This window comes from Carassius carassius, chromosome 8, assembly GCF_963082965.1.
Source record: "Carassius carassius chromosome 8, fCarCar2.1, whole genome shotgun sequence".
Taxonomy (NCBI): Eukaryota; Metazoa; Chordata; class Actinopteri; order Cypriniformes; family Cyprinidae; genus Carassius; species Carassius carassius.
The window spans coordinates 9178515-9205261 of NC_081762.1; the positions used below are offsets into that span (position 1 = coordinate 9178515).

Sequence of the window (26747 nt, forward strand, 5' to 3'; positions counted from 1 at the left end):
CAGTCTCAGTGGATGGTTCCAACAGTGAACGGGCTCGACTGAGTAATTCAAGATGGTCTTGCAGTTACAAGGGAGGTAAGAGAGCAATACATTTCCTTTGAAAAGTAAGTTGAAATGCTGAAAAGAAACGTGAGAATTATAACCATAACAACAGCAATGATAATGCAAGCAATCATATAATAATAGAGCAACAAGCTTAAAAAGGAAAAGACATTTAATTCCTATCTGTAAAGTAATTAAGTTGTATATCCAGCACTGTTTTTTTTGTCCATTTCTTTTTTTAACAGAATCTTCTTCCAAAAATAGTCGATAGTGCACTATTCATTTCTGTGGAATTATACAGCCACCATTAACTGGCTTCAAAAGATTGGACAACAATCAAGCAAACAAAGCCACAGTATCGCTGATCAGTGTGGCGAGTTTTTTATAGTCATCCCAGACACCTGAGAAAACGGATAAGAAATCAGATCTGTCTTTTTTTATCTGAAAGATACTACATTTATATATTCAAGTTATGCAAATTACATCTATAATCACATATTCAAGCATATACTCATGTACACACATATATCTAGTGAGAGAATAGTTTCATATTTAATATACAATATAATATTGTACTTTGTATGGTACAGTAGTATTAGGGTGCATTTGGGGGGGGTTAATTTTGAGGAAATGTATAGATATACTCATGTAGGTCTATATATATATATATATATATATATATATATATATATATATACACACGATCCCTCATACAATGATCAATAATCATAAGAAATCATAATAGAGCAAAGGTTATAGGCAAACAGGTTATAACTGTGCGTCTGGGTCAAGAGACTGGGTGAGCACCATATAAAATGACAGTCATAAACAAGAAGAGTGTTTTTTCCTGCGGTGGAAAAATATGTAAGCATGCGCCAGCATGCAACCCACTTGCTGCCGACTCGACCTGGGTGAGAAATGCCAAACCAGTACCAATCACAACGTCAAAAGCTCGAGGAACAGAGAAAGAAAGAGAAAGGATATTGCTGTGCTGTGTACACACATATACATATAAACATGCTGGCCATGAAATCCCACGTCCAGTTTGTGTTCAAAAGAGTGTCTGTGTGCATGTGGACATATTTGCTTTAACATTAAAATCTATACACAGAAAAATCTTTTACACATTTCGTGACTCCCGAGACATAGTGACAGGATGTAATGCCATCTTTCTCTCTCTCTCTCTCTTTCTCTGTGTCTCTCTCACCTCAGGATAAAAAAACAAACACACACACTGAATTTGAAGAAAAGGAATCAAAGATACCAAAACAAGTGCTTGAACAAATCCATGATGAAAAATGTGAAACTATACAGTTTTCATGTTTGCTATTTTTAGTTTCTCATCAGATCCTTTTCTTTTCCTGACCAGCCTGACTGTCCCTGATGTTGAAAATATATCTTTTAAAGATAACGATCCTGACTTTCGGTCCAGCTCCCCGCAACATCCCACCCATATATAAAATATACAAAAAAGATTATTTCCAAAATCTCATCGCCTGCCTGCTTCTGCAAGTATAAAAATATACAGTTTTCCTATGTCAAAATCTCTTTTGTGCTCTCGCCGCCATCCGCGTTCCTCCTCCGCCTCTTCATCTACTCTATTATAGCTGACCCTAACAGTTCAAAAATATACAATGTGTTTTTTGTCATAGAAAAAAATTACATCTCTACCACCTCCTGTATAGTTCTCTCTCTGAGAAAATCATCCCGTTATAGAAAGAGGATGTTCACAAGGGCTACGTGACATTATAAATGATCTGCCTTTATGGTCCGTGAGTATTTAAGAGAGATTGGATTGCACATCCTCAGTCAAGGTTTGTGGTGTATCATAGGAAAAGAGCCGATGCTTATGAACTGCGCTTGTGCTTACAGTCCAGGTAGACCTTGTGCACATCCCTCACGCTGGGGCTGTTCAACTTTGAACCACAATTTTCAAGTATTTGTTTCAACCAAGCACCACACCAGCTAATTCAAAAACTATCCCTGCTCGTCCGGAAAGAAATGTAAATCAGTGAACAGAGTACCGTGGTGCTTATCTGAAGCAAACGCTATGAGAAAATGCCATTCCAGGATGAGTTGAACAGCCCTTGAAACGCTATTTCAAAATCAGTAATTGTGTCTTTCTCTTCTGTCTGTTCTTTGTTTCTTTTCTTCATAAGTCTCCGTGGCGGCTCTCGTATTTGCTGATGATGTTGCGACAGCGGCCCAGCTCTTTCCGCATATCAGCGACCTCCTGTCGAAGGGCAGCGTTCTCCCGTTCCAGGAACGCCGCTCGGAATGAAATCTGGTTCTCCTTCAGTCGGCGGGCATCGCGAGAACGCTTTGCTGCTTCGTTGTTTTTGTAGCGTCGGCTCCAGTACTTGTCATCCTTTGGAGGTAAAAAATGGGGAAAAGGGTCAGATCATAATTACGGATACATGATATATGAGTACCATAGGGTTTATTAGACAATATGCATTTTTTTAATCATATCAGTTGATATTCGATATTTAATTGCGCATGCTAATTTCCTCCAATTTTTACATTTAGATTAGCTTTATTGTCATGCTCACATTTATGTACACAAAAATTATTAATTTAATAATTACACGGTTAAAAGTAATCCTCATAAAATTATTTTTCTACTATACATCAATAAATTCATACATAATTCCACTTCACATTTATTCATTCACATTTAAACACTTTTTGTGTGTGTGTGTTCTATTATTAATTTATTGACACAAAATTTTATAAAATGTTAACATTGGCCATTTACCTGTTATTTACCATAATATTAATAATTACTGGCTTCATATCAATTGAAATATCAGCTAGAATGTTAATATCGGCATAGCAGCATGATAAGCAATCAAGTTTATCTGGAATTTGGAAAACAATCATCTATCTATCTATCAATCTATCTATTGTAATCAGTATTAATCAGAATAACAGCGACTTATTCACGCACAGAACCATAAAGATATAATGTTAATAACAATATGGTTGGAGTTTTTTTATAAAATGGACTTTTAGGATGCTGATTAAATCAGTATTATCCTTTAGAAGTTTTTATAATATTTAACTTCTATTGATTATTCATAGATGCTTGCCAGCAGCATAATAAGAAATTTGGAAAACAATCTCTAAAATTGAAATGATCTGTAGTACCTTCAGATCATCTGGCACCAGCATTTTGCGAGCCTTCTTGATCATGGGCTGAGGCTTCAGCTCATCCTCTGTGAAGCGATGCCTGCGTGGGTCGAACGCCTCCTGGCCTGGCACACTGGACAGGGCGAGGTCAGCAGGGTCAGGATCAAAGTTCACCATGACATCAGCCACATTGGTGGGCGGCACCACCGGCGGAGGTGGGCAGGAGGGGCTCGGAGAAGGGTCAGGTGGTACAGTTTGAGCCCCTGTTGAAAAAATAAAAGAAGTTTCAGGAAAAAATAGTCTCTCACATGTCGCAGACCACATGTTATCAGACAGATGAAAACACCACGCGTCTGGGCTAAAAGCAAAGAGGATTATGAACAATACAAGTGTATGCTCCCTGCCTAGATGCAGTGGCCTGTTTTGGCCACAAGGTTGCGCCAAAAGCCAACGTGGATTCTTGCCAATTTCAGCAGCTGGCAGGCAAGTTCGACAAGACAACCTGCAGTTTCAATTCATGTTATAAACATCCAGAGAAACACGATAAAGCTTACCCTGAAAACGCTCACAATTTGTTCACGGCCGAGATCGTTTAAATTCATTCGGCATGGTTTTCCAGCACTTTACAGCACTTAGCTTACTTCTCATATATTCTTCCTGTTTTTAGTGTCAAATATGCTTTTAGAGCAGCTGATTTAACGCTGCAATTGGAAGGCGAGCACTTGACGTTAATGATGATACATTAGCTGTAATGACAGTTTCTGCTTTAGTGCTTCTGAGCCGCTGCTTTAAATTGTTCCAGAGGAACTTCTTACACAGATATAACGTATTTTTGGATAAACACATACAATTAAGAGCTAATTATAAGCGAGTAGCATTTGCTGTTGTATGCACCTTTAAACATAGCCTGTAAACGTTGAAATAAGATAATTATGTTTATTTCAACAAAAGAACAATCCGGCTTCAGACTTAAAACCGCTCTCTAAAGCTCAATTTTCTCATGTAAACATAATCAAATTCTTTGTAATTTAATAATGAGCTTCTAAGGAGGCCTGCCAAAGTTTGTTTTCCATTCATTAAGACAACGCACAAAGACCAACACAAAGTGATATAGGAAGATCGTTACGTACAGCACGCTCCCAGCAAACCGACGTTTTGTTCAGTTCCTGTACTAATCCTCGTCTATCTGAAATCTAGCAAGGGAAAAAAAGTGTTTTTTCTCATGAGCATGTACAAGACCAGCTGTCCTTTGGGCCTCTTCCTTTCTATGCGGGAGAAGACATAAACAAGAGACACAGCTGTGTGCACAATTCACATAGTACAAGCTATTCAAACACACACAATGACATACAGTTCACATTGCCATACAAAGGAAAGCCCATCTATCTATTTATCTATTATCATCTATCATTTTATTATCTATCATTTTATCGTTCTATCGTTTTAACATTCTATATCATTCTATAATTCTATATATCATTTATTTTATACAAAAACAAAGCTGCAAATGTTGTCTGTCATCTTTCTGATCCTATCATTCTTTTTATCGTTCTATGATTCTATAAATTGTTCTGTCGTTTTATACAGACAAACAAAATGCAATCTATCTATCTATCGATCTATCTAGTTTTACAATTCTATCTATCTAACTATACATCTGTCTCTCTATCTATTTGTTTATATTTGCAAAGTAAAACCTAATGTAATCTCTGTCTCTCTCTGATTCGATCATCGATCTATCTATACAAAGGCAAACACAATGCAGTCTATCTCTCTCGTTTTATGTCTGTCTATCTATCTGTACACACAAGTTAATGCACTTTAAATATTCAATTATAACTATATGTATATGTATATTATTATTATCATTGGCACCACACATATCAATACACAGCACACACAACTTGATCTGTTTCAGATGTCCAAACACAATCAAACATTTGTTTTACCATGAAGAAATTACAAATACCCGGCAAATGCATACATATCTTTTAAAGCATATATCTTTTAAGCTTTCTCTTTCTATCCCTTCTGCCCCTCCTTCTCCTCCCCTGTCCGTTCTTTCCCTTCAGTCTCTCTTTCCATTGCTCTCTGCATCAGCACGTGACAAGTCTACTGCACATGGCCCCAATGTGTGAGAGAGCGGGAGGGAGGGGGAGCGAGAGAGAGAGAGAGAGAGAGATTTCAGAACATGCAATAGAAATGCACCCAGCGTCCTGTCTCTCCCTCTTTCTGTGCAGCATTTTGAAAATTCAAATGGATCTTTCTGTAAATAGTATACAGTGCAGAATTCAATTTGACAATGTCCAAAACTACAGGCATATTGGAAGTATTGCACTATGTTCAATCACTAATGCCATTACGTTGTTAGGTAGGATTTATTTTATATTTATATTATATATTTATTATATTTATTCATTTAGCAGACGCCAAACCGACTTACATTGCATTAAGGCTAACAATTTTTCCTAACATGTATTTTCTGGGATTCGAACCCCCAACCTCACGCTTGCTAACGCAATGCTCTACCACTTGAGCTACAGAAACACATTTTGTTTGATAAAGCTAAATTTGTTGCTTCCCCAAATATTAGATGAGGTTATTATCTGCTCTGATTATTATGCTGTAAGGAAACATTTACACTCTACAAACACACTCTCACACACAGCTGTGCCCTTAAAGCTTCAAAGCCTGCATTACCCTGGGCTTCAGATGCCAACCGTTTTAGACATCCCATCATGCCTCACTGCAGTCTACACGAGTTGCTGAAACTATCCTGTTCATGTTCACACCAATTCACACACAAAAATACACCAAAACAGTGGTGGAATCTAAATAAAGTTGTCGTACCGACACACACTAATCAATCTGCGGTATACAACTATTTAAGTCAGTTCATTAAAAAGACAGTATGCGACAACTAAACCATTAGCAAGCTATTATGATTCCTCAAAAAAATTGAGTAAAAAATATTCTTACCATGCAGACACTCTGGACCTCCCAGCAGTCCAGGACCCTGCGGCACGTCCAGACCCAGTAAAGAGGATGATGAAGACGATGAGGAGAGGGAAGAGATGGAGGAGGCGGAGGAAGAGCAGGGCGGAGAGGAAGAAGGTGGGCACTGGGAACTCTGGCAGGGTACGGCCGATTGCGTGCTCTGGGAAGGGACCTGAGCGGCCGTACTGCAGGTGTTTCCCGACGGCATGCACCCCATCCCATTCTCCGTCAAGAACTCCTCCAGGTCCATGTACTGTAGCTGGAACAGGCCGCCGTCACACGGCAACGTACGCTCCCATAGCAATGGGCCGAGGAAGGCGGACTGGTTAGTGGAACGCAGGGCGCCGTTCCCACCATTCATGCCCCCAACTCCACCCAATGAATCCTCATCAGATTCCAGAGGTTTGTCTTTATCTGAGTGTGGCAAAAAAAACAATAATCCATCAAATATGTTCTCTTTTTTATTTTATCATAAATAAATTAGCATATAAGATTCAGGATTTTTAAAGGTACACTATGCAACTTTTGGAGCTCTAGTGGTTAATTAACAAAACTGCATGTGTCTTGTGAAAGAATAGTCTGAATATAAATATAGGCATTCTGTAGTGATGAAGGATAAGACAAAAACATTGTTTGGAAGATTGCTTAATGTACTTGTATAAATTTTGTAAACTTTAACAAAAATTACACATTATTTTAATAGTAATTAATCATTTTACTGTTTTAGTGTTTATCAGCTTTTATCATTATTTCCATGTTTTAATCAAAATATTTATTACTTTTTTGTTTATTTTATTCACCACTAATAATTTATTTTAATTGTGCACAAACAATTATCAGTAGTTTAAGCTTAAGTTAACAACAACACTGCTGGATAATATGGAATACTTAATTCTGCATGCTCATGTCTATTATTTTTACTTTAAGATAATTACATTATCTTCGCCATCATCTAAAACTAACTTAAAGTCCATCTTTAAAACACTTATTATTTAATAATACTGTTGAATGTAATCTTAAGCAATCTCAAGATTATTATCCTTTTAACATAGTGTACATTATAATGTTTGGGGGGCGAAATTCACTTGTAGCATTTATAATAATAGTCTTTTTAGTGCTTTATTTTTTTATTTATGTAGATAAAACAGTATATCATTTTAATTGGAAGTAGTTTGATTGTGGAAAATAAAAATGGCTCCACGATCTGCTTTTGAAGAAATATCGTAACATCATGCTGTAGCGTACATTCTATCAACTGCAGTTCTGGCACCTCTGTCTCAGTTTACTGTACAATGCCACATGCATTGTACAGTATACTCAGCGGTAGAGTTACTCTCACAGGACACTGCTCTTATTGGCAATCACAAAAGTACATTATTTGCATGTGCTTTAAAGCCTTGTCAGTTTCATTCACGTGCTGGTCTGACGAGAGCATTTTTCTGAGCAAGTAAAACTGAAGCGCAAGCACTTAAAAAACTGTCAAACAGTGGCTGATTACTGAACTAAGTTATCTTTTGCACCAATACTGTCAAATCACACAAGGTTTACATATAGACAGATGTCTAAAATGACAAAATTAAACATACACACTGCACAGACATACAGACATACAGACTTAACATACTGTCTTTAAAGGGATAGTTCACCCTAAAATGAATTTCCTGTCATTATTTACTCACTCACATGTTGTCCCAAACCTGTATTATTATTTTTTCTTGTGTTGAACACAAAATAAAATATTTTGAAGAATGTTGATAACCAAACAGTTGCTGGTCCACATTGAAATTCATAGCAAGAAAAAAAATACTATGGAAGTCACTGTGGACCAGCAACTGTTTGGCTTTCCATGTTCCTCAAAATAGCATTTATGTTCAGAAGAAGAAAGAAACTCATTCAGGTTTAAGGGAAGTCGTGGCCTAGTGGTTAGAGAGTGTGTTCACGGGTGTGTTCACAGTGTGTGTGGGTGTGTGTTCACAGTGTGTGTGTTCACTGCTCTGTGTGTGTGCACTTTGGATGGGTTAAATGCAGAGCACAAATTCTGGGTATGGGTCACCATACTTGGCTGAATGTCATTTCACTTTAAACAGCTTTTGAGTAAATGGTGGTATAGAAATAAAACACTATGACAAAATTGATAGACATATGACAGTGTTTTGGGGGGGGGGGACTATTCCTTTAGCGTTAATAAAACACAAAGAGAAAAATCACTGACTATTCTTGATTGAAGAACTTTAATACAGTTGCTTTAGGAATCAAGTCTATATAAGTGTTTTATTTTTAGATTTGTTCATTCAGTTTCTTGAATGCTCCTGCTAAATACACAATATTGTACCTGAAAATAAATCCCTGTTTGTTTTATTTGCATGTCGTGTGTAGTTCTAATGTGTATCTTTGTTCTTATTTTTTAATTACAAAGATAAAATAATGTCAAAGATTTTTATCTTCGCCCACTTTGGCCTAAATATCTGCCATTCTTTTTTCTTTTCTTTTGTTACCTTAAAAGTCTTTGTATTTATAAAAGGGAAATTAATGCTCAGACAACTTACAAAGTAGTAGAACCAACATGACAAAGAATCGTGATAAAATCGTGAATCGTGATATTTCTTAAAAAAAAAAAAACAATTGTGATATGATATTTTTCTCCTATCACCCACCCCTTATTGGACGTTTATCGGTTTTCAACCATAACATTAAAATAATAAACAGTTGTAATATTAGTGCATCTCAACATATTTCCACAAATAAACATGGCGCCCATGCATACAGGCGTACAGTGTGCTTAATGAATAAACAAATTTCACGAGAACACGACCCTTGAACTGCTGGAGTATCACAGCTGCAATGAGCTTAGAAACACACAATGGCATGCACACGGATGGAATGCCATGGGCCAAGATGGAAGTCTCTTTCTCTCTGCCCATCGCTCAGATGAGAGATGAGCGATATGGGGGGCTGGGTGGGTGGGATGGTGGATCTGGCTGGCAAATGAGAGTGCTGCATGAGTGCTTCTGAGGAAAGCTGGGAGCTGAGCTGTCATCTCCAGCACAGGGGCTTTTGAAGACAGAGCTGGGGAATATGCGCTGCATGATGATAGCTGGGAAAAAGCTGTGTTTTTCTTTACAACAATGGGAAGTGGAGGAATGTTCAAGAGGCCGCAACAAATAAACTGGAAGAGGGAAACAATGGTAACAAATGGAAAGAGAAAGAGGATATTGATGGAGAGTGGGATTTTTCAACAAAGCACAGCAGCAAAGATGTCACTACACTGGAAAAAACTATTTTTTTTAATTTGTAATTAAGGAACAAACAAATACAATTTGATAATACAACACTGGACTTTTACTAAAAGTGCTGTCACAGTATTCATCCTCCTCTTCCTGATTACTTTTAACCTTTCTAAACCTGAACTGACGTGTATTATCCACAAGAGCGCGCATCTGAGCAAACAGTATTGTGTACATCCGTATTAAGACAACACCTCAATGCATTTTAGGATGGCATCCCTTTAATGGCAGCCATGGGAGCTTCAGAAATCCCTTTAAGAGAGGGGAGAGGCACTTAATTTTTTTAATTTATAATGAACCCGTCAATTCACATAATTTGTCAACGATTTAGCCATTAAGTCGAGGAAACAGCCTGACTGAGTGAAGAATGGAAGATGTTTCCTGGTTGCATAGAACTGAGGTAGACCAGCCTAGAGCTTGTGAGGCACCAAAAGTTATATTGCTCTTACCTATTGATGATTTACCTACACTATAAACTAAAATTATATTGTGGATAACAGATTATTTTAACAGAGACACTATTTAAGAGGTTGTAAGAGTGGATTATTGGGTGAGATAGAGAGAGAGTCACCTTTCATCTCAGCACAGCAGTCTTTCACTCTCTGGTCCCCTTTAATAGGCAGCTGTAGAAGAGATTTCAGACTGGCCATGGAATTATTCAGGTGGCCATTGGTGGTGGTACCTGCAGGGTTAGCAGGACCGAGCTGTGGACTGGTCCCTGGGGGAAGGTCAGCTGGCAATAGCTGAGAAATTGGCCTGGACATTCCTCAGTGTAACACCTAGTCCAGGTTTAACCAGTTAATAACTTTTCAGATCACTGGACAGTTGAGCTGGATGACTGAATCAAGTGTTTCAATCAAAAGTAGAAATGTACAAAAACACAAGAGTTTGGCAGTTGAGCGAACCGGGGTAGGTGTTTGAAAGTTAATGAGCATTTAAATTCGAATTCAAAGCCCTAATGCGTTCCCACTAGGAATCTGAAGTGAACTGGCGTTCTGTTTGGTCCGCTCAAGTGAGAAAGATGCAGGAGTTGTACTTCATCCTCTTCAAACGCGCTGGCTCCCTTTAAAAAATATTCTGCTGATTGTTTGGCGTTCAGTTCAGCTCATTTGTCGACGTATGTCATCGTATTAAACTGGTGCTCCTCGCGTCCAGGACAGAAATATTCCCCGAAAAAACGAATGAGTTGAATTAGACGGGCGTCCATGGAGGCAGAAACACCACTGAGTCCCACAGTCGGCAGGAAACTGCGAGTAAACTATAATATCAGACTGAATCGAATCAAGAGAGAGCTGGAAAAAACTCCCTGTGCAAATAAAAAAATGGGTCCTCTCTTCAGAATATAATAAACAATTAAACGTGAGCGGTGAGATGGCTGTTATTATTCCTCTGCCCTCTTTGTTGCTTTCCTCTCTCGTTATTATTTTTTTAGCTAACCTCCGCAACCTCTATCTTTCTTTCTCTTTTTCCCTCTCTTTCTTCAGGCACTCGGTAAAGCGAGCGCTTGGTATCGTAGCAAGAGTCAGCTGGAACGTACACGGGCAGCGCTCGTGACATCACCTCTCACGGGGGAACGGCACTGAAGGGCGGGGCTATCATTATTCATGATACACACCTCCTCGATCTACGCCCACGATATAATAAACGAGCCGCTCTGACCAATAGAAAGTGGCCCTGTTCACATATTAATGTCAGACCACCCCTGTTTTTCACTAACCTCTTCTGTGCCGTGTCATTTTCACAGATCGAACTAATTTGAACGGGAGGCTATGCATCCAAACAACAGCAAAAGGACGAAGGACAAAGTTCGATATAATACATATGCATGTCAATGTCAAAAATGAATTTAAAAAAGTGGCTGGTTTTTATAAATGTATTCTTTGTTATTTATGGTGGCGTCTTATATATATTTGCAGCATTCTCAACAAAAATCTCGATTTCGTTACTAGAAATGCATTACTTTGCTTCCTTTTTCATTGAACAATATTAATCATACGAATGAGTTTTCATATATGCACTAAAAATGTCAGTTACTTTTAAATCGGACTTTGAATTGATGACGCTATTCATAATAAATGTGTATTTAAGAATCATATTTGTAACTATGACAGCGTCATGTCATTTATCTTTATATGCGCTAAAGTTGCCTTGCAAGATCTGCTGGGCTGCAGAGATGCGTGTACAGTGGCAACGTTGTCTATGAGAACGTGCTTGCGAATATGTGTAAACACACAAGATCAAAATCATTAGACGCAAAAGCCTGTTATCGGAATTTCAATAACATCCGTCTGGCCCATCCAAGTTCAAACTGCGACTGCTTTTTCTAATCCTCAACATATTCATTCATCTCTTTTTTGTTAGAATAAGTCAAAAACGTGAGCATGTCTCTTTGGCCGACACAAATGTACCTTAAGGACAGCACTAGACCTCGTAGCACGCACATGGCTCAGGCACGCGCGATCGCTACCTGCCGGCGGCCTCTCCTTCACGCGATTGGTCTAAAGTAGGTCAGTATCTGCCCTTCGCCAGATCCGATTGGACAAAACTAGGCCAGTCGCTCCTCCCAGAGTTCTCCCCATGCTAGTGCCGCGTGAGATGGGAGTAAAACAACACGCAAAGGCGGCTTGGTGAGATCTTTGTGGATTAGTGCCGGTGTTCTGTCGATTTGTGCTGCCTTGTCGAAAAATGCTACCTCCCATTAAAACCAATGGTAGCATAATTCGATAGCGAAAAGTGTTACCTATCAGATTTTGCTTCATGCATGATATTAATAAGGTGTGAGGCTTTATTAACATGTACACCTACCCCAACCCTAAACCTACCCTTACAGTATGATAAATACAGTGTTGGTAGCATAATCTGATAGGTAGCATTATTTGTCAGAACACCGGCAACTCTTGTCAGACGCAGAGATCAAATGGAATCTGCCTTTGCGTGTATAAAAATTTTAACAAATACGAAGAAGGTTCCATCCATGGGGATTCTTTTGCACAGACTGCAGTTTCTGACCACACAGCTGATAGGTTTAATATGCACAATATAAAGTGTGTGAAATTATGATGATATCCATTTAAAATAATATTAAAACATCTGATCCTTATAAAATTGTGTGCACGTAAGGGCAAGATGTAAAAAAAATCTGGATCTGATTTAAAACTGCATAGTAAACAAGATAGTAACATATATATGAGTGAAGCCCCATAACTTTTGACAAGTTCATTTCCATGGCTTTCATTCTTTAATGATTCAGTGTTTGCAGAGTCACGAAGAACCTAGAAATATGAGATAATTTTGAAATGACTTTTTTTAGGCCTAAAAACAGCACTAATTTATTTATCGATGTACATTTCTATCACTTCACCTGAAATTGCTGATAAATCCAGGTTTTCTTTTACCAGGAAACCTGTATATGTAATATGTAAAGGAGAACAGTTCTAAACAAAACAATAATACAAAGGCTGTTACAGTAAGTTTAAATCAGACAATTCCTTCTACTTGTGTACAGAAAATATTAGTACAACGTAACAGATTTGGAAACAAATTAACTTAATATATGCGATCCTGAAGGGGGGGGGGGGGCACAGAATTGTTGGTATGGTGCATGATTCTGTTCAGCATTCTGCACTGCACAAGCCTTGCAAAGCAAAACGAGTTGATTTGATTTCGGAGGCCTCTCAGAGAACATTACTGCCACCTAGAGGACTTTGTTTGCAACTTGCAGTTTCATGTTAATTTCAATTAAGGTCATGTGAGACGATTTCCTGTATTGAACTCATTAAACTTTTGCTTGGAGAAACCCGAGAGAGAAAGCAAGTGAACAGACGGTTGTGTTCCTCTGACACAACAAACTAAAGTACCCTTAAGGGCATTCTTCCCTACACCTCTAATTGTGTAAGTCACTGCATAGTGCATGTGCCAACACATGTGAGAAGTAAACAGCATCATCCAGCAGAACTAGGCACCATGGCACCAGGTGCATAACACCTGGTCGTATCCTCTCATTTGATGTTTAGAAATCATTGAACTTTCAAGCCATAAATAACCAATTAACCCAATCTGCTAACCGTCACGAAGAGGCAAAACTCTGCTTCTCATAAACATTCAGAAGAAACAGTCTGTACATTTTCTCTTTTTTATTTGCTTTCTGAGAAACTCAACATTTCTGTTGACTCAGAAAAAGAAACAAGTTGTTTAGTATTTATATTTTGTATTTTAGTTTACTGAGAGGAAAACATTGGGACAGTAGAGCTAAGTAAAGTATTGAGAATGAATACAATAGTGTTGGGAAAGCTGGGCTAAACTGTGGTTTGGGTTTAACAGATCAAAGGGGCAGGGAACAGAAATCACACCGATACATATATTCCCCACATATTACAATGACAGCCCCTGCCACAAACCCACCCACCCCTAAAATAGTAAAAATTATATATATAAAAAAAAAAGTATACTTTGAATAATAAAAAAAGAAAGAACACAATTGTTACATAAAATATAATACGCATTGTACAATACAGACTGGCTATTCATCGCTCCTGCTAGCCAATCCCACAAACAAAGACATTAACACTTGCCATAGAAACACCTGCAAAGGTTTCTTTACATATTTCTTAAAAAAAAAAAAAAAAACAGATGACATTAGGAACACAGGAACATGGCATTAGCAACACCATTCTGTCCCCTCCGCATCAGCTCTGCAGAATATTTTGCACATTTTGACAGTTTCACTGCAGCGAGTCCTCTTTGAGACACTGTTCAATTCAACAATGGAGTGCCATAATTGAGGTTGTTCATAGGGAATACACACACTATGTACTTGATTCTCTTCCCAAAGCCAGTAACTTTCAGTTCCAGGTCAAACATTTGCATTTTAACATGAAGACAGCAAAAGTGGGAAAACAAAACACAACACCTCAATGAACAAAAAAGCCATGTATAATTGATAGTAAACAAAGGCTATACCGTTAAGCTCTGAAAACTGGGGGGAAACTAGTTTAGAGAATAGATTGTTACTGTTCAAATTAGTACACTTTCACTTGTATGCATCCATCATTGCAGCACAAATAAAGTTACGAAAATACATAATGAATGCATTTTTAGAGGATAGAGATGCTACCATTACAACAAATGTGCTACCAAAAAACAGTTCCAAAATCTAGAATATTCTTCCCCTTTGGAGAAACCGTGTTAGAGATCCATGTTGATAATGGATGGTTCTGTAGGTACAGGCTTGTTTTCACATCAACTGAGTCTTTTATTTTTCAGAGGCACTCCCTTGGTTATAATCTGACCACGGTTAAGGAGTTGAATGTGTGGCAATTAACACCAAAGTTCTCTATGCCTACTTTCACGTAATCCTTGCCTCCAAATCATCAGTTTTAGATGTCAATTTACTTAGTGCCTGTAACCTGTCACAACTGTTGATCTTTCAGTCTGGTCCTCTGCCTTCTGAACATTAGTCCCCTTTATTGACATTTTGATTCCTCTACTGACATGTCGACAAGCAAATTTGTGGCGCAGCAGGAGAGTGCCATTCCAGAATCGAGAGGGACATCGAGAGCAAGAGAACGCCTCTTGAGACAGGTGGTGGGCCCGATGACGGAGAGCTGTCAGTAGCCTTCGAGAACGTTTTCCACAGACTATGCAGCGCAGGCGAGTCTGATGGCCATGTTTTCTTGGCGGATGCCTGGTCACACGATGCACTGAAAGAGTTATGCGGCTTGAAAAAGTGGTAAGGGGACAGACAGGGCAAGAGTATGACTTTAAGGGAACGATGAGAGACTGCAGGCCTCTAATCCTTAACCGTCCCACACGCCATGTGCCTCCACCTACATTTAAACCAGGCCCTCCTCCAGTAAACTTGGCCCATTTCAGCTGAGCTATCCACTTCTTCCTCTTTAGCTGCTGCTGAAGCCTGCACTTCTTTCGTTTTAAATACATATGCCTCCTGGCAATTTCATAAGCACTGAATCCAGCAATCAATTGCATGCTCCTAGCCAGTTTATATTTTTTCTTTTTTTTTTTCTTCTTCCTCTGGGTGCCATCTGCCTGGGCCTGAGGGCTTTGCTGCAGATGTTGAGATTGCATCGAAAAGGGGTGCTGTTGGTGGTGGGGTTGAGAGTGCTGGGGTGGTGAAATGTGGATATGAGATGGAGTGGAATGAACAGTGTTACTTGGAACCCCTGAATAAATTAGCTGCTTCCCGTTGATTGGTTGCTGAAGCTGGAGGGGACCCATAGTGGGGTTTGAGTAGTGCAGATGTTGGGGGTGTGAAGTCACATTTGAACTGTGATGTCCTGATTCTGGAGTGTAGAACAGCGGAGAATAGCCAGCAGGCTGAGGATGCTGCGTGAGAGCAATAGTTGAATGGGGCTGTTGTACTCCATGACTTCCACTTTCAGGTGTTATATGAAGGAGTGCATTGGTTGCAGCCTCACTCTCTGAGATAGATGGGGTAGTTCCAATAGATTCACTTCCTGTTGGTTGTGTCGTTGGCCCAGTACGAGTCAAACCATGTTGAGATAATCTATGTCTGGTCAGGCTGTTGGAGTAGGAAAACTCCTTACCGCACACTTCACACGAAAACAATTTCTCCCCTCCGTGTTCGTGAATGGCTTGGTGATGGGCAGTCAGGTGGAAGTGATGGCGGAAAGATTTCCAGCAAATCTCACATGTATATAGTTTTGGAGAGGGTTGGTTGCTTGTGGTAGCATTAGATCCTTGAACTTTATCCTGAGAATAGGAGTAATAAGCACCAGGGTTGGTCTGATTGGTTTGATCGGGTTGATCTTGATTAGCCGGTGCCCCTTGATTTGCAGCAGACTTGGTTTTACTCCGCCTTGGCTTGAAATCTCCCCGTAGATGCAGCTTTTCATGCCTTTTCAGACTCTGTGCATATCCAAAATCTTTTCCACAAAGGGTGCATTTGTAGTTCTTCTCCCCCGAGTGAACAGTCTGATGTTTGGTAAGGTGAAATGGCTCCCGGAAATCTTTACCACAGATGTCACAATGAAATGGCTTTTCCCCTGTATGCACACGTTCATGCCGTCGTAAGGTCTCACGTCTGCTAAAGCCCCGCCCACAAACAGTGCATAAATAAGGCCTTTCAGAACCATCTCCAGCAGCACCATTGCTTCTCCGACGTTTCACTCCTTCTCCTGGAGCCCCACCAGGTCTCGGCTCTCTTTTCTGTCTGGGTTTCCGTGGCCGCTTGGGTTTGGCATTAGGATTGTTGGCATTCTGTGAGTTAGGTTGCTGCTGTTGGGTGGGGTGAGATAAAGGTATCATTGAACCACTCAGGCATTCTTCATTACCACCATTTCCTGCGGATGTAGATGAAGAGGCCCCCATAGACCCGAAACCAAGCCCTCCTAGCAGTCCTCCGATAATGTCTCTCCGTTCCTCTCGTCCCCCAGTATTGTTCATCTCAGCAGGCAAGACAGAGGCAGCGGCAGCTGCAGCAATGGCAGACATGGCACTACTGGTGACTTCATCCTCAGAGTCATCCAAAAGAGAGGAGAGAGGCAGATGAGACTGCGGTTGGTGATGATGCTGCTGATTTTGAGGGTGTGGATGAAGTGTGGGGGCTAAAGGAGCTTTTCTGAGGGCCGGACTCGACATGCTGTTGCCACAGGAGTCTCCAGAGTAGGATGATGGGTTGGCCTGTTGACGACGATAGTCATCGACTCTGTAGGAAGTTTGGTAAGGATCTCTTGAATATTCAGGATTATACTTCTCTTCTGTTTTGCCCACAGGGTTTTGATTAACACTTCTTCCCTGTGAATACATACTGTCACAAGACATCGCTGCTGTGCTATCCTCATTTTTGCAAAATACCAATTCTTTTGTGTCATCCATTTGTCCCCCTGGAAAGTCACTTTCAACCTTGCCCTCTACTGAACTTATTGAGCTACCATCGCTGCTTCTAGATCTCCTCCCTGGCTTGCCACAGTTACCTGATGCAGCATGGTTAAGCAAAGAAGTGCTCTCTCTAAAGCAGCGGCCACAAGCAGGGCAGCGGTAGGGCTTATCTTCGTGAATTTTCTCATGCCGAGTGAGAGATTCTCTGCGGTTGAATGAACGCTCACAGACGGAGCAGGCATATGGACGAGCTCCAGAGTGGATAACGCCATGCTGAAGGAGGTGCCCTCTCTTCTTGAACCCCTTTCCACATTCATTGCAACAGTATGACTTATCTGGACTTGAGCAAGCGGAAGACATGGGGTCTGTATTCTCATGCTGATGGTGAGCATTTTGCGAAATTCCATCTTGTGTTGAGTGGGGAAGATCTGGCTGATGCTGATGACTTGGGTTTGTGTTTGTGCTGCTGTTGGGACCACCACCATCTTCTTCATGACAGCGTATGTGTCGGCGAAGGCTTGGAAGATGGGAAAATGTCTTGCCACACTCTCCACAATGAAAGAGATGCTCTTGCTCTGACTGTGTGATATTGGGAGTCATTGATTGCTGATTTTCAGGCTTGGGGTTTTGAGAGATGTTTGATACCAGCACGGAAGCAGAATTTGAAGATGGGGCAGAGGAAGAAGAGGAGGAGACAGTTGAAGAAGTGGAGGACGGTGTTGTCGAGGAGAGGATGGAGGAGGGGTCACCACCAAGACCCCTCATACCAACCCCTCCACCTCCTCCCACAAGACTAGAGGACCCATCATGACCATGTGCCCCAGAGCTGGCATGGCAGTTAGCGCTGCTTGTACTGCTGCTACTGTTATTCTCTGACTTCCTCTGGGGCAGGTAGCCAGCCATGGCTTTCTTTCTCCTGCTGCCACTACCTCCACTTCCTCCAGCCCCAGATCCACTATCTCCTTTCCCATCATCTTTTGGTACTGAGAGATGGAGTGGAAGTGGCAAAGGCAGGCCTGCTTCTTGTTGCATTAGAGAAGCTAGCTGATTAGATGAAAGAACAGGAATACCTTGGAAATCAAAACCACCAAGAGGTGAAGGTTGGGGGGCAGGGTGTAGAGGATGGTGTGGATGCGCATGGCTGTGAGGGTGGGACAACCCATGAGGTGGCAGCTGCTGCTGCTGTTGCTGGGGCTGGGGAGTTGGATGGCCATGGGTGTGGGAAGGATGGAGGGCTGTAGGAGGAGCAAGACCTGTATTTGAATCTGCAAGGCCAAGATGATTATGGGGACCCTGCTGAACTAGAAACTGTTCTAAACTGGCATTTGTTGGCACTCCAGAAAACAGGTATTGGTTTGCAGCGAGCATGCAACTGAACTGCTGGTGTAAACTTCTAGCATCAGACTGGGCTCCGACTAATCCAGCCACTGAGCTACTACTGCTGGGGGGATTATTAGAAGTGGTGGTTGAACTCGAAGGGGAGGGTGATGACGAGGATGGCCCAGGAGATTGCTGAGGAACAGAGAGGCCAGGGTGCAAGGGTGGTGGCGGTGGCGCTGATGTTACAACTCCTCCAATTACCCCAGAACCTCCTCCAGTACTTCCTCCAGCAAAATCGAAACGCCCCATTCCTGAGTGAAGCTGCTCCTGTGCTAGCACAGCCTCAGCAGGGTGAAATGTGCGTAGGAACTGTGGATAGCCAGAGGCAGAACTGCCACTCCCGCTGCTGCCGCTCATCTTGCTTGATTTACGTGTGCTTTGTGAAGATGAGGATTGAGTTTGTTGTGGAAGAGGTGGAGGGGGTGCACTCATTTTGGCAAATAAGGATGAAGAATCCGCAAATGCATTACTTCTAGATCCTTGAAGGGAACCAAGGCCAAGCCCAGACAGGAGACCACCAGATGCTTCACTCTGTTGTTGCTGCTGCTGTTGAAGCTGCTGCTGGTGCTGAAGTTGGACCTGTTGTTGGTGCTGCAGCTGTCTTTCCAGCCCCAGTCCTTTGAACTGGTGAGCCTGGTGTCCACTAAGCATTTCTAGAATGTCCATAGGGTACTTTCCAAACTGGAACATCTCCCTCTCACTGTTGAGGGGTGTTCCAAGGATTTTTTGTCCTTGTTCACTTGTTACTGCAGAAAAGTGGACAATGTTGTCTAACCTAAAAGATGTGCAGAAAAAAAAATCTTCAAAGCTTTAAAGTAATCTGCTAGCAGCTCTAGTTTTTACAAAGAAATGCCTGTGTGGGAGTAATGTGTCTGATTTTATGACTGTCCATCCCAAACAAAGTTTTGGATATAGTAGTGGGCCACTACATGTGATAAAACTTTGGAAGTCTTGGATTAAATAATCATCTATAAATATAAAAAAGGGTAAAGGTTGTTTACAGTATCATGCAATAAACACAGGTCTGCATTACTCTTTCAAAATTACTATATCTACAGTTAAAACAGGTAAAAACATGTCTACTAATATCATATGAAAATTTGCTTCACAAAATGTATTTCACTAAAAAGAAAACCATTTAGTGTTGAAAGCCACTTAAAACTGAAGCAACGAGGGAATGTCTTTCTTTCTTGATATTGGTGTATTCCTTTGACAACTCCTGAATAATATGGTCCCACTTTTTGATTTCCTCAGTAATGTCTTCATTCAACAAGAAAATTCTGGTGAGCAACTTTTTTTTTTCAATTGTTCCAAGTTGGAGTGAAAAGGTGAAAGGTCAGATAGTCCACAGGGTGTATCCAACCTCGGTCTAGAACACCTCAGCTGGAAGACCACAAACAGCACAGTGGTATGACCAAGTTCTTCCTCCTCTCTGCCGTGGGCACCCTGTCAGACCTGATTTAAACAAAAGAGATCAACAATAGTAAGAAGATTTTTAATCAAAGGACAAATATTTCAGAAGAATATCAAGAGATGAAGACATGAGAAGCAATGACTCACAAAGCAAATGCAAAACATAACTTTCCTACCATTTCTTTAACATAACTTTCTACCACACAATAAATCCTAAAGACAAAAGACATAAAACAAAAAGATAAGACAAATTATATTAGAAAGAATTTTAGAACTCTAATGTAAAAAACAAAAAAAGAAACCTGAAGTAATTTTACTTTTGTACAACAATACCGAAATTACTAAAAAACAAACAAACAACGGCAACAAAAAACCTTACAGAAGCGTTTACTTAATAGAAAAATGTTTAACACTGCATAACCAGTGTTTTAATTTAATGTTTCAATTAACACATTAATATTTACCTACTTTACATTTATGCATTTAGCAGATGCTTTTATCCAAAGTGACTTACAGTGAATTCAGGCTATACATATATTTTTATTTTTTTCAGTATGCGTGTTCCCTTGGAATTAAACCCACGACCTTTTGCGCTGCTAACACAATGCTCTATCACTGAGCCACAGGAACACAGATTACTTACAGGAGCATGCTCAATGTAATTTTTCATTAATTCAATATTATTTTCCAGCGATGTTGAAAAGTATGGAAAGGTATGGAATAACAGAATTTCACTGGCATTTACGGGTGCAACGGATTATAGAGACTGTTAAGTTTAACCATCACAGAGTGACAGTTTATCATTTGAATGTTTTGTCTTGCCAGTTTATACATTCAAACAATTTTAACTTGTGCGCTGTTTTTTGTGCGCTTAGAAGCGTGCACATGCAGAAAGAGACACTGCATGAACACAGAATTGATTCCTCTTTCACATACACAAAAGTTATGATTAAAATACCAGTTTTGGCAAGTATCCTAGTAAACACAGTCGGCTGTCTTCAGTGAATGTAAACATCTGAGAAAGAAACCGGATGTCTGTCAGTATTTGGTCCGTGCATTTGGTCTAAAAGAGACAGCAGCCAATAAATACCTGCTTCCGTCTGCTAATCAAATAACACCACAGCTTATCAAAGATTAATCTCCATTTAACTTATGCAGTGAGCACTATTGTGTTATTTTACACTGAATTATTAAATTTCTGCACCAGAATACTAGCTTTCACTAAAATGTTATTTTATTTTTTTTGGTGGTCCAAAAAATTATCCAATCCGTGACTCAAAATCGGTAATCTGATCTGAACCGTGATTTTTATTATTCATTGCACCACTACTAGCATTGGTATCAACTTCTGCATTTTAATGACCTTAAAATAATATTGAGAGAAAACAAACCATAAACAGCTGACATCTAAGAGACAATTCTTTCACAATTTTAAATATTAGTATGAGGCTAATAACTTCATCTGTGTTTCAAAATAGCACTGCTATGACATGCAAACGTTATTCATGGATAACGTGCACACTGTAACTGAAAAAACAAGTAAATAAAAAGCACCTACATTAATATAAACGGTTCACATTCATTCACACATACCTGTAAAGAATGTAAGGTAACTGAGCTACTGTAACTGTTTGAAAAGACAGTTCTTATACTCAGTGTAAACAGAAAGCATAAATTTTACACTTTTCTAAGTTATTACTTTCTTTTGAACTTTCTATTCAAGGAATCTAAATTAGTCCTTCTAGGTTTCAAAAGGAAATAAGCTGCATCTATTTAAAAGACCACTAGTTGTTTTACTCAGTGTAAACAAATGTCACCAAATTAGTCACAAGCTCATGCATACCTAAAAATAAAAATGAAACTTTAATTATTTAGTTAAATAAAGTAATGTTATCATATAACATGCCTTGTAACAATTATATATTCTTTTTTTTTGTTGCTGTGTATGTTTTTGCTAGTATCACAACAAGACTTCAGTATAGTAATACTGAGATTACATTTGAGGGCTAAGCCAAATAACATGTTAACAAATTAAAATCAGTATGGTTATCAGGTGCACCTAGGTCTGAGATTAACTGTACAACCCGTTGTCGGATATGCAAGCTTTGTTATAAATGACAAGCTAAATGTATTCTAATCAACTACATAGTAAGATTTTTTCAAAATATACAATTAAGAACTAAGCAAATAAGAATCATTATAAATCAATAAATAAACTGTCCATATTCATACATTCCAAACAAAGTGGTCCTTAAAAATTCTAATAAGGACTTGATTTTGATAGATATTATATTTGTCAAAAGAAACTTTAAGTGACCACTGCTTGTTTTACTCAATGTACAAAAGCAGCCAAACTTGCACAGCAAGTTCTTTATTAAATAAACTAATAAATGAATGTCAACAGTGACCCAATTTACCTTGCATTGATTTCTAAAGACTGGTAGATAGAAATATACTGATGTAAAATCCACACCAGCCAGAACAGTTTGAAACATTCACCCATACGTTCCAATACAAACTGGTCATTACGAGTCCTTAAACCTGTCAATATCAAATGCTTATATCTGCACGAATCAAATCCTTCTTATAGTCAAAAGAAACTGAGCTGAAACTACTTAAAAATACCAATGGTTGTTTTATTCAATGTAAACAAAGGTGACCAAATTCACACTTGTACAGCAATTTATGTATGTATCAAACAAACAAATGGCTGCCATTTACATGAATTCACGTTGAATAAATATATAATTTTAATGTATATTGTAAATATAAAGAAAAACAGACAGTTAAATACTGTGCTATATTTTATATATATATATATATATATATATATATATATATATATATATATATATATATATATATATATATATATATATCCTAAAATATGACAATCAAATTTTTATACTTGTCAAATGTAACTGAAATGTACCAATAACTCCAATAAGAGAACATGCTTGGAAAAGTAATCAATAATCAGCAATTCACTGAAAAAACAAAACAAAAAAACCATAAAAATCAGGAGCCCAGCAGAGAAAATAAAATGATGACACAATGTCAACATAAAAGACAAAGGCAAAATCTCCACGCAACTACAATTAATTTCCATTGTATAACTGCAAACTTACCAAAGGCTCTGCAGGTTGAAGGAACAGCGCCGATTGTTCTCTCGGATGGTTGTGTGGACTGTGAAGGGGGATGAGGGAGAGGGGGAAAGACGAATTCCCTTTTTCAATCACATCCCTCTATGGCACAGCAAAAAGTTTCAAAATAAAAAAATTACAGCAAATCAAAGCTGTTAAATGTACAAACAACTTGGTGTTATCATGCACTAACTTAGCTAAATGTGCGCATGCTACTCGTTGCGTAGAGAATAACAACATGACAGAAAAACAGAAACATAAACAAGAAAGTGACTGTGAGTGCAGACAGCCGTCAGATTGATTCAGCCTATCAGCCCACTTCACTCGGCTAGCCTCTTAGCTAGCGAAATAAAGACGTCGTACCCTTTTACACTGCAACAGATGTATTTAAAAGCTTTAATATCCCACCTGCTCGTGAACGGAGAAAGTCCTCTCGAAGAGCAATGTGTGAAAATAATAAAGCTAAAAAGGGCGCCGAAAGCGTAGATGTGCACAAAGGCGGTTTCCGATTTCAGGTTAGCAGGTCATTTTTCCTCATCCCGTGGAAAAACACTCTCGCAGGCCTCTCCATCGCTTTCGATCCGTTAAACAAACCCCAATTTCCGCTGACTGCGCTCGCTAACGCTCAACCTCGCGCGAGATCGCTCTCATCCAAAGATTTCGACCGAAACTGGACTTCCAATCCGTTTTCCGCTGATTTCCTTTTTTTTTTTTTTTTTTGCGGATTATGGTCGGCCAAATATTTTCCGCCCCGTGTCAATTTTTAGTGCCCCCTTCTTCCTTTGGGTACTTCTGTTCGCCTCACAGTGGTCGTTTCCGGGCAGTGATACAAGTTCCGGGTGGTGTTACATGTTAAAACGTCCGATATTGTCCTGCTTAGCGCACTGAAATCAGTTTGTGACATAGTGGGGGCAAAAGAAGCGTTTGCATTCGATAATGTATTTGAGTTTATTAAGGTAGTATGATAGAGACATGGTGCGTCACTTAGTTTCAATAACGATAACACCCGAACCTTGTATTTGACGGCATTAAGTACATTAAGTAGTCGTAAAGCTACAGGGTTAGTAAACCAGCGTCTAAAAGCGCCAAAAACCAATGGCGTGCGGCACGTTCTAAATATTCCACTGCTGTGTGACGTAACACATTCTCAAAACGCACAATTCACGAACATCCTGCGCGAGACTCAAAAATATCACATTTCATCTCTCTCGCGCTGCGCGTTGACTGATAAAAAATAGGCAGTCGGGACAGCTGTTCCGCGCATATGCGAGCCAAATTAATTAGACGTTATTTCACGTTGCGAGAGAACGACAGAGAGAGAGAGAGAGAGAACGCGCGCAGCATTTTAAGACGGCACATATATTTTGGAAAGGATGCAGGGCACAGCACCTCTCTGAAGCCATTTTACCAACATGCCGCCGTCTCTCCCCCCACCCTACCCGAACATAAGGTCCTCGCCCACCCTGCCCCTCAAAATGGCGAATGTCGGTGATGCCTCGTCCGTCTCCCTCAGGAACCATTTAAGAACCTGAAACGGCCCATTTTAGACCAATAAATACAAAACAGAACATTATACTGCAAAAAAAGGATTTGATGTCAAATAGAAATATAATGTAGCCTACACCATAGCAATTTAACCTAAATAAAAAAGCTAGGTTTAAACAACATTTTAGACCACTAAATATAAAGAAAATTAAAAAGATGAGTGAGTGCAAGTGAATGAAAAGCTGAGATTTATGGCAAGCCTATGTAAATATGCAGAACCCACTTTGAACCTTTAGACAATAAATCAACCACTACATTCTTCTCTCTCTTTCATCGTTAATATAAACCATCCACACATTCTAACCCCAAGTCATATAGATGTCAAACTTTGCTAACTGAGTTGGCTGTTTTACCCAATGTAAAAAAATAATAATAATACTCACATAATATATTGAGATATGGGCTAAAAATCCCAAAACATATGGAGAGTGGGGACGATTGCAACATGGCTTATTTCTTCAAATCAGGAGTGATTAATCCTGGATGAAATCAGGCACATTTGACCATTCCTTCTACAAATAATAATTTTCATAGTAAAAAGGTATTTTTTTAATAATCAGATTTTTTGTCATACTGTTTGCGTGAAGCATTGTAAAAACATATGATTTATATCTGTGTTTTCTTAGCTTCTAATAGGCATAGATAGCATGTGTCAAAGATGTGTCAAGATAATACACCAAGTTTTGTCACAGCTGTCAGTGTCGCCACACATTGTTGCAACCGTCCCAACATGCTGTCCGTTACCACAACACTGATGTAAAAGCTTGCCATAACATTACAGAATTGTAATTTTATGGATTCATAAAGAACCCCTTTTAATAGTTAGGTATTATTCCTTTTTATTTAAAAACTTAACTTGGACTTATTTCAAAAGCGGACTCAAGTCAATTCCATGAAATGGTAGATTTGTCTAATTTGAATTTAAAAATGTAAGACTGACTTCCAATTGGTTAACTCCTAGTTGGTCAAACTAGTTCTTAGGCTATTATTAAATTTCAGTGTCTTGATTCTCATTAATATTTTGTAGTTCAAATGTATTGTAATAATTAACCAAGACATGGTTGTTATTTTAAAAGACCCCCTCCCCCCCATTTACTATTCTTTGTTTTTATACAGCCAATTTCACTTATTAAAGACCATGTCTACAAAGAAAATTAAGAAATTGCAAAATGATATATAAGAATGGTTTTAATTACATGTTAATGAATGTTGCAACTGCCCCTGTGGACTGTTGCAACTGTCTCCTGTTGTGGGGTCAGTTGCAACATTTGACTCTGTCTATTCAAGTATAAAATGTATGTATATAATCATATGTGCACGTGTTAAAGCAATGCGGGTGAGTAGCTGACTGATGTGGCTTCATTGTATTAAAATTCTGGCTTTCTAATGCAAACAGTCTCTTAGAAACTAAAACAAATGCAAAAAGTGTTGCAACTGTCCCCACTCTCCCCTAAACACAAACCAACATAATTAATAATTAATGAGAAAAAGTACACCAATCTTTCTTAATGATGAGGATTTTATTTAAAAATAATAATAAAGTTTTTGCTGTAAATATTTTATGCATGGCATTTTGGCATTTTCTCCCCAAAAATTTACAACAATGTTTATGTATTTCATGGGGAAAAACAAAAAATAAAATAAAGAATAAATAAAAACATATATATATATAAAGACACTAAATACTCTTGTGGTTATTTTGTTTTCCATAACTTTGGTGAATGCAGCAATGGAAAAAAAAATTCTTTATTTTTGTTTCTTTATTTTTTGTATTCTATTTTTTTGGATTTTTTTTATTTTTTGCATTCAGAGAGACAATCACTTAAAAAGAAAATAATATTTTGGGTTTTCTGAAATGCACATTCTCTGACTTCACACAAAGCAAAAGTCAGATAAATTGCGAGATAAAGCATTCCAAAATAGACACTGAAGTACACACAAGCACACAAATACA

At 39.0% G+C, this 26747-nt stretch overlaps 2 protein-coding genes across 2 annotated transcripts; both read right to left on the bottom strand.

Moving 5' to 3' along the window:
* Positions 1 to 1400: 1400 nt before the first annotated feature.
* LOC132145178 (hepatic leukemia factor-like) lies at positions 1401 to 11018 on the bottom strand. The gene is made up of 4 exons (XM_059555976.1): positions 10027 to 11018; positions 6154 to 6585; positions 3193 to 3437; positions 1401 to 2410 (listed from the first exon to the last, which is right to left on the bottom strand). Exons 1-4 carry the CDS (start codon positions 10217 to 10219, stop codon positions 2195 to 2197), a joined length of 1086 nt encoding a protein of 361 aa, XP_059411959.1. The 5' UTR covers positions 10220 to 11018; the 3' UTR covers positions 1401 to 2194.
* Positions 11019 to 13573: 2555 nt separating this feature from the next.
* On the bottom strand, positions 13574 to 24660 carry LOC132145179 (uncharacterized). The gene is made up of 3 exons (XM_059555978.1): positions 23657 to 24660; positions 23234 to 23350; positions 13574 to 20147 (listed from the first exon to the last, which is right to left on the bottom strand). Exon 3 carries the CDS (start codon positions 19380 to 19382, stop codon positions 14847 to 14849), a length of 4536 nt encoding a protein of 1511 aa, XP_059411961.1. The 5' UTR covers positions 19383 to 20147; positions 23234 to 23350; positions 23657 to 24660; the 3' UTR covers positions 13574 to 14846.
* Positions 24661 to 26747: the final 2087 nt, after the last annotated feature.

What these genes read in the sequence shown, in the direction of transcription:
- LOC132145178 (XM_059555976.1), bottom strand. Translation starts at nt 10,219, where the DNA reads ATGTCCAGGCCAATTTCTCAGCTATTGCCAGCTGACCTTCCCCCAGGG. An exon ending in CTGCTGTGCTGAGATGAAAG is followed by an intron (nt 6,586 to 10,026) that starts GTGACTCTCTCT and finishes TGCCACACTCAG; the next exon opens with ATAAAGACAAACCTCTGGAA. An exon ending in AGGTCCAGAGTGTCTGCATG is followed by an intron (nt 3,438 to 6,153) that starts GTAAGAATATTT and finishes TTTTTTCAACAG; the next exon opens with GGGCTCAAACTGTACCACCT.
- LOC132145179 (XM_059555978.1), bottom strand. Translation starts at nt 19,382, where the DNA reads ATGTTCCAGTTTGGAAAGTACCCTATGGACATTCTAGAAATGCTTAGT.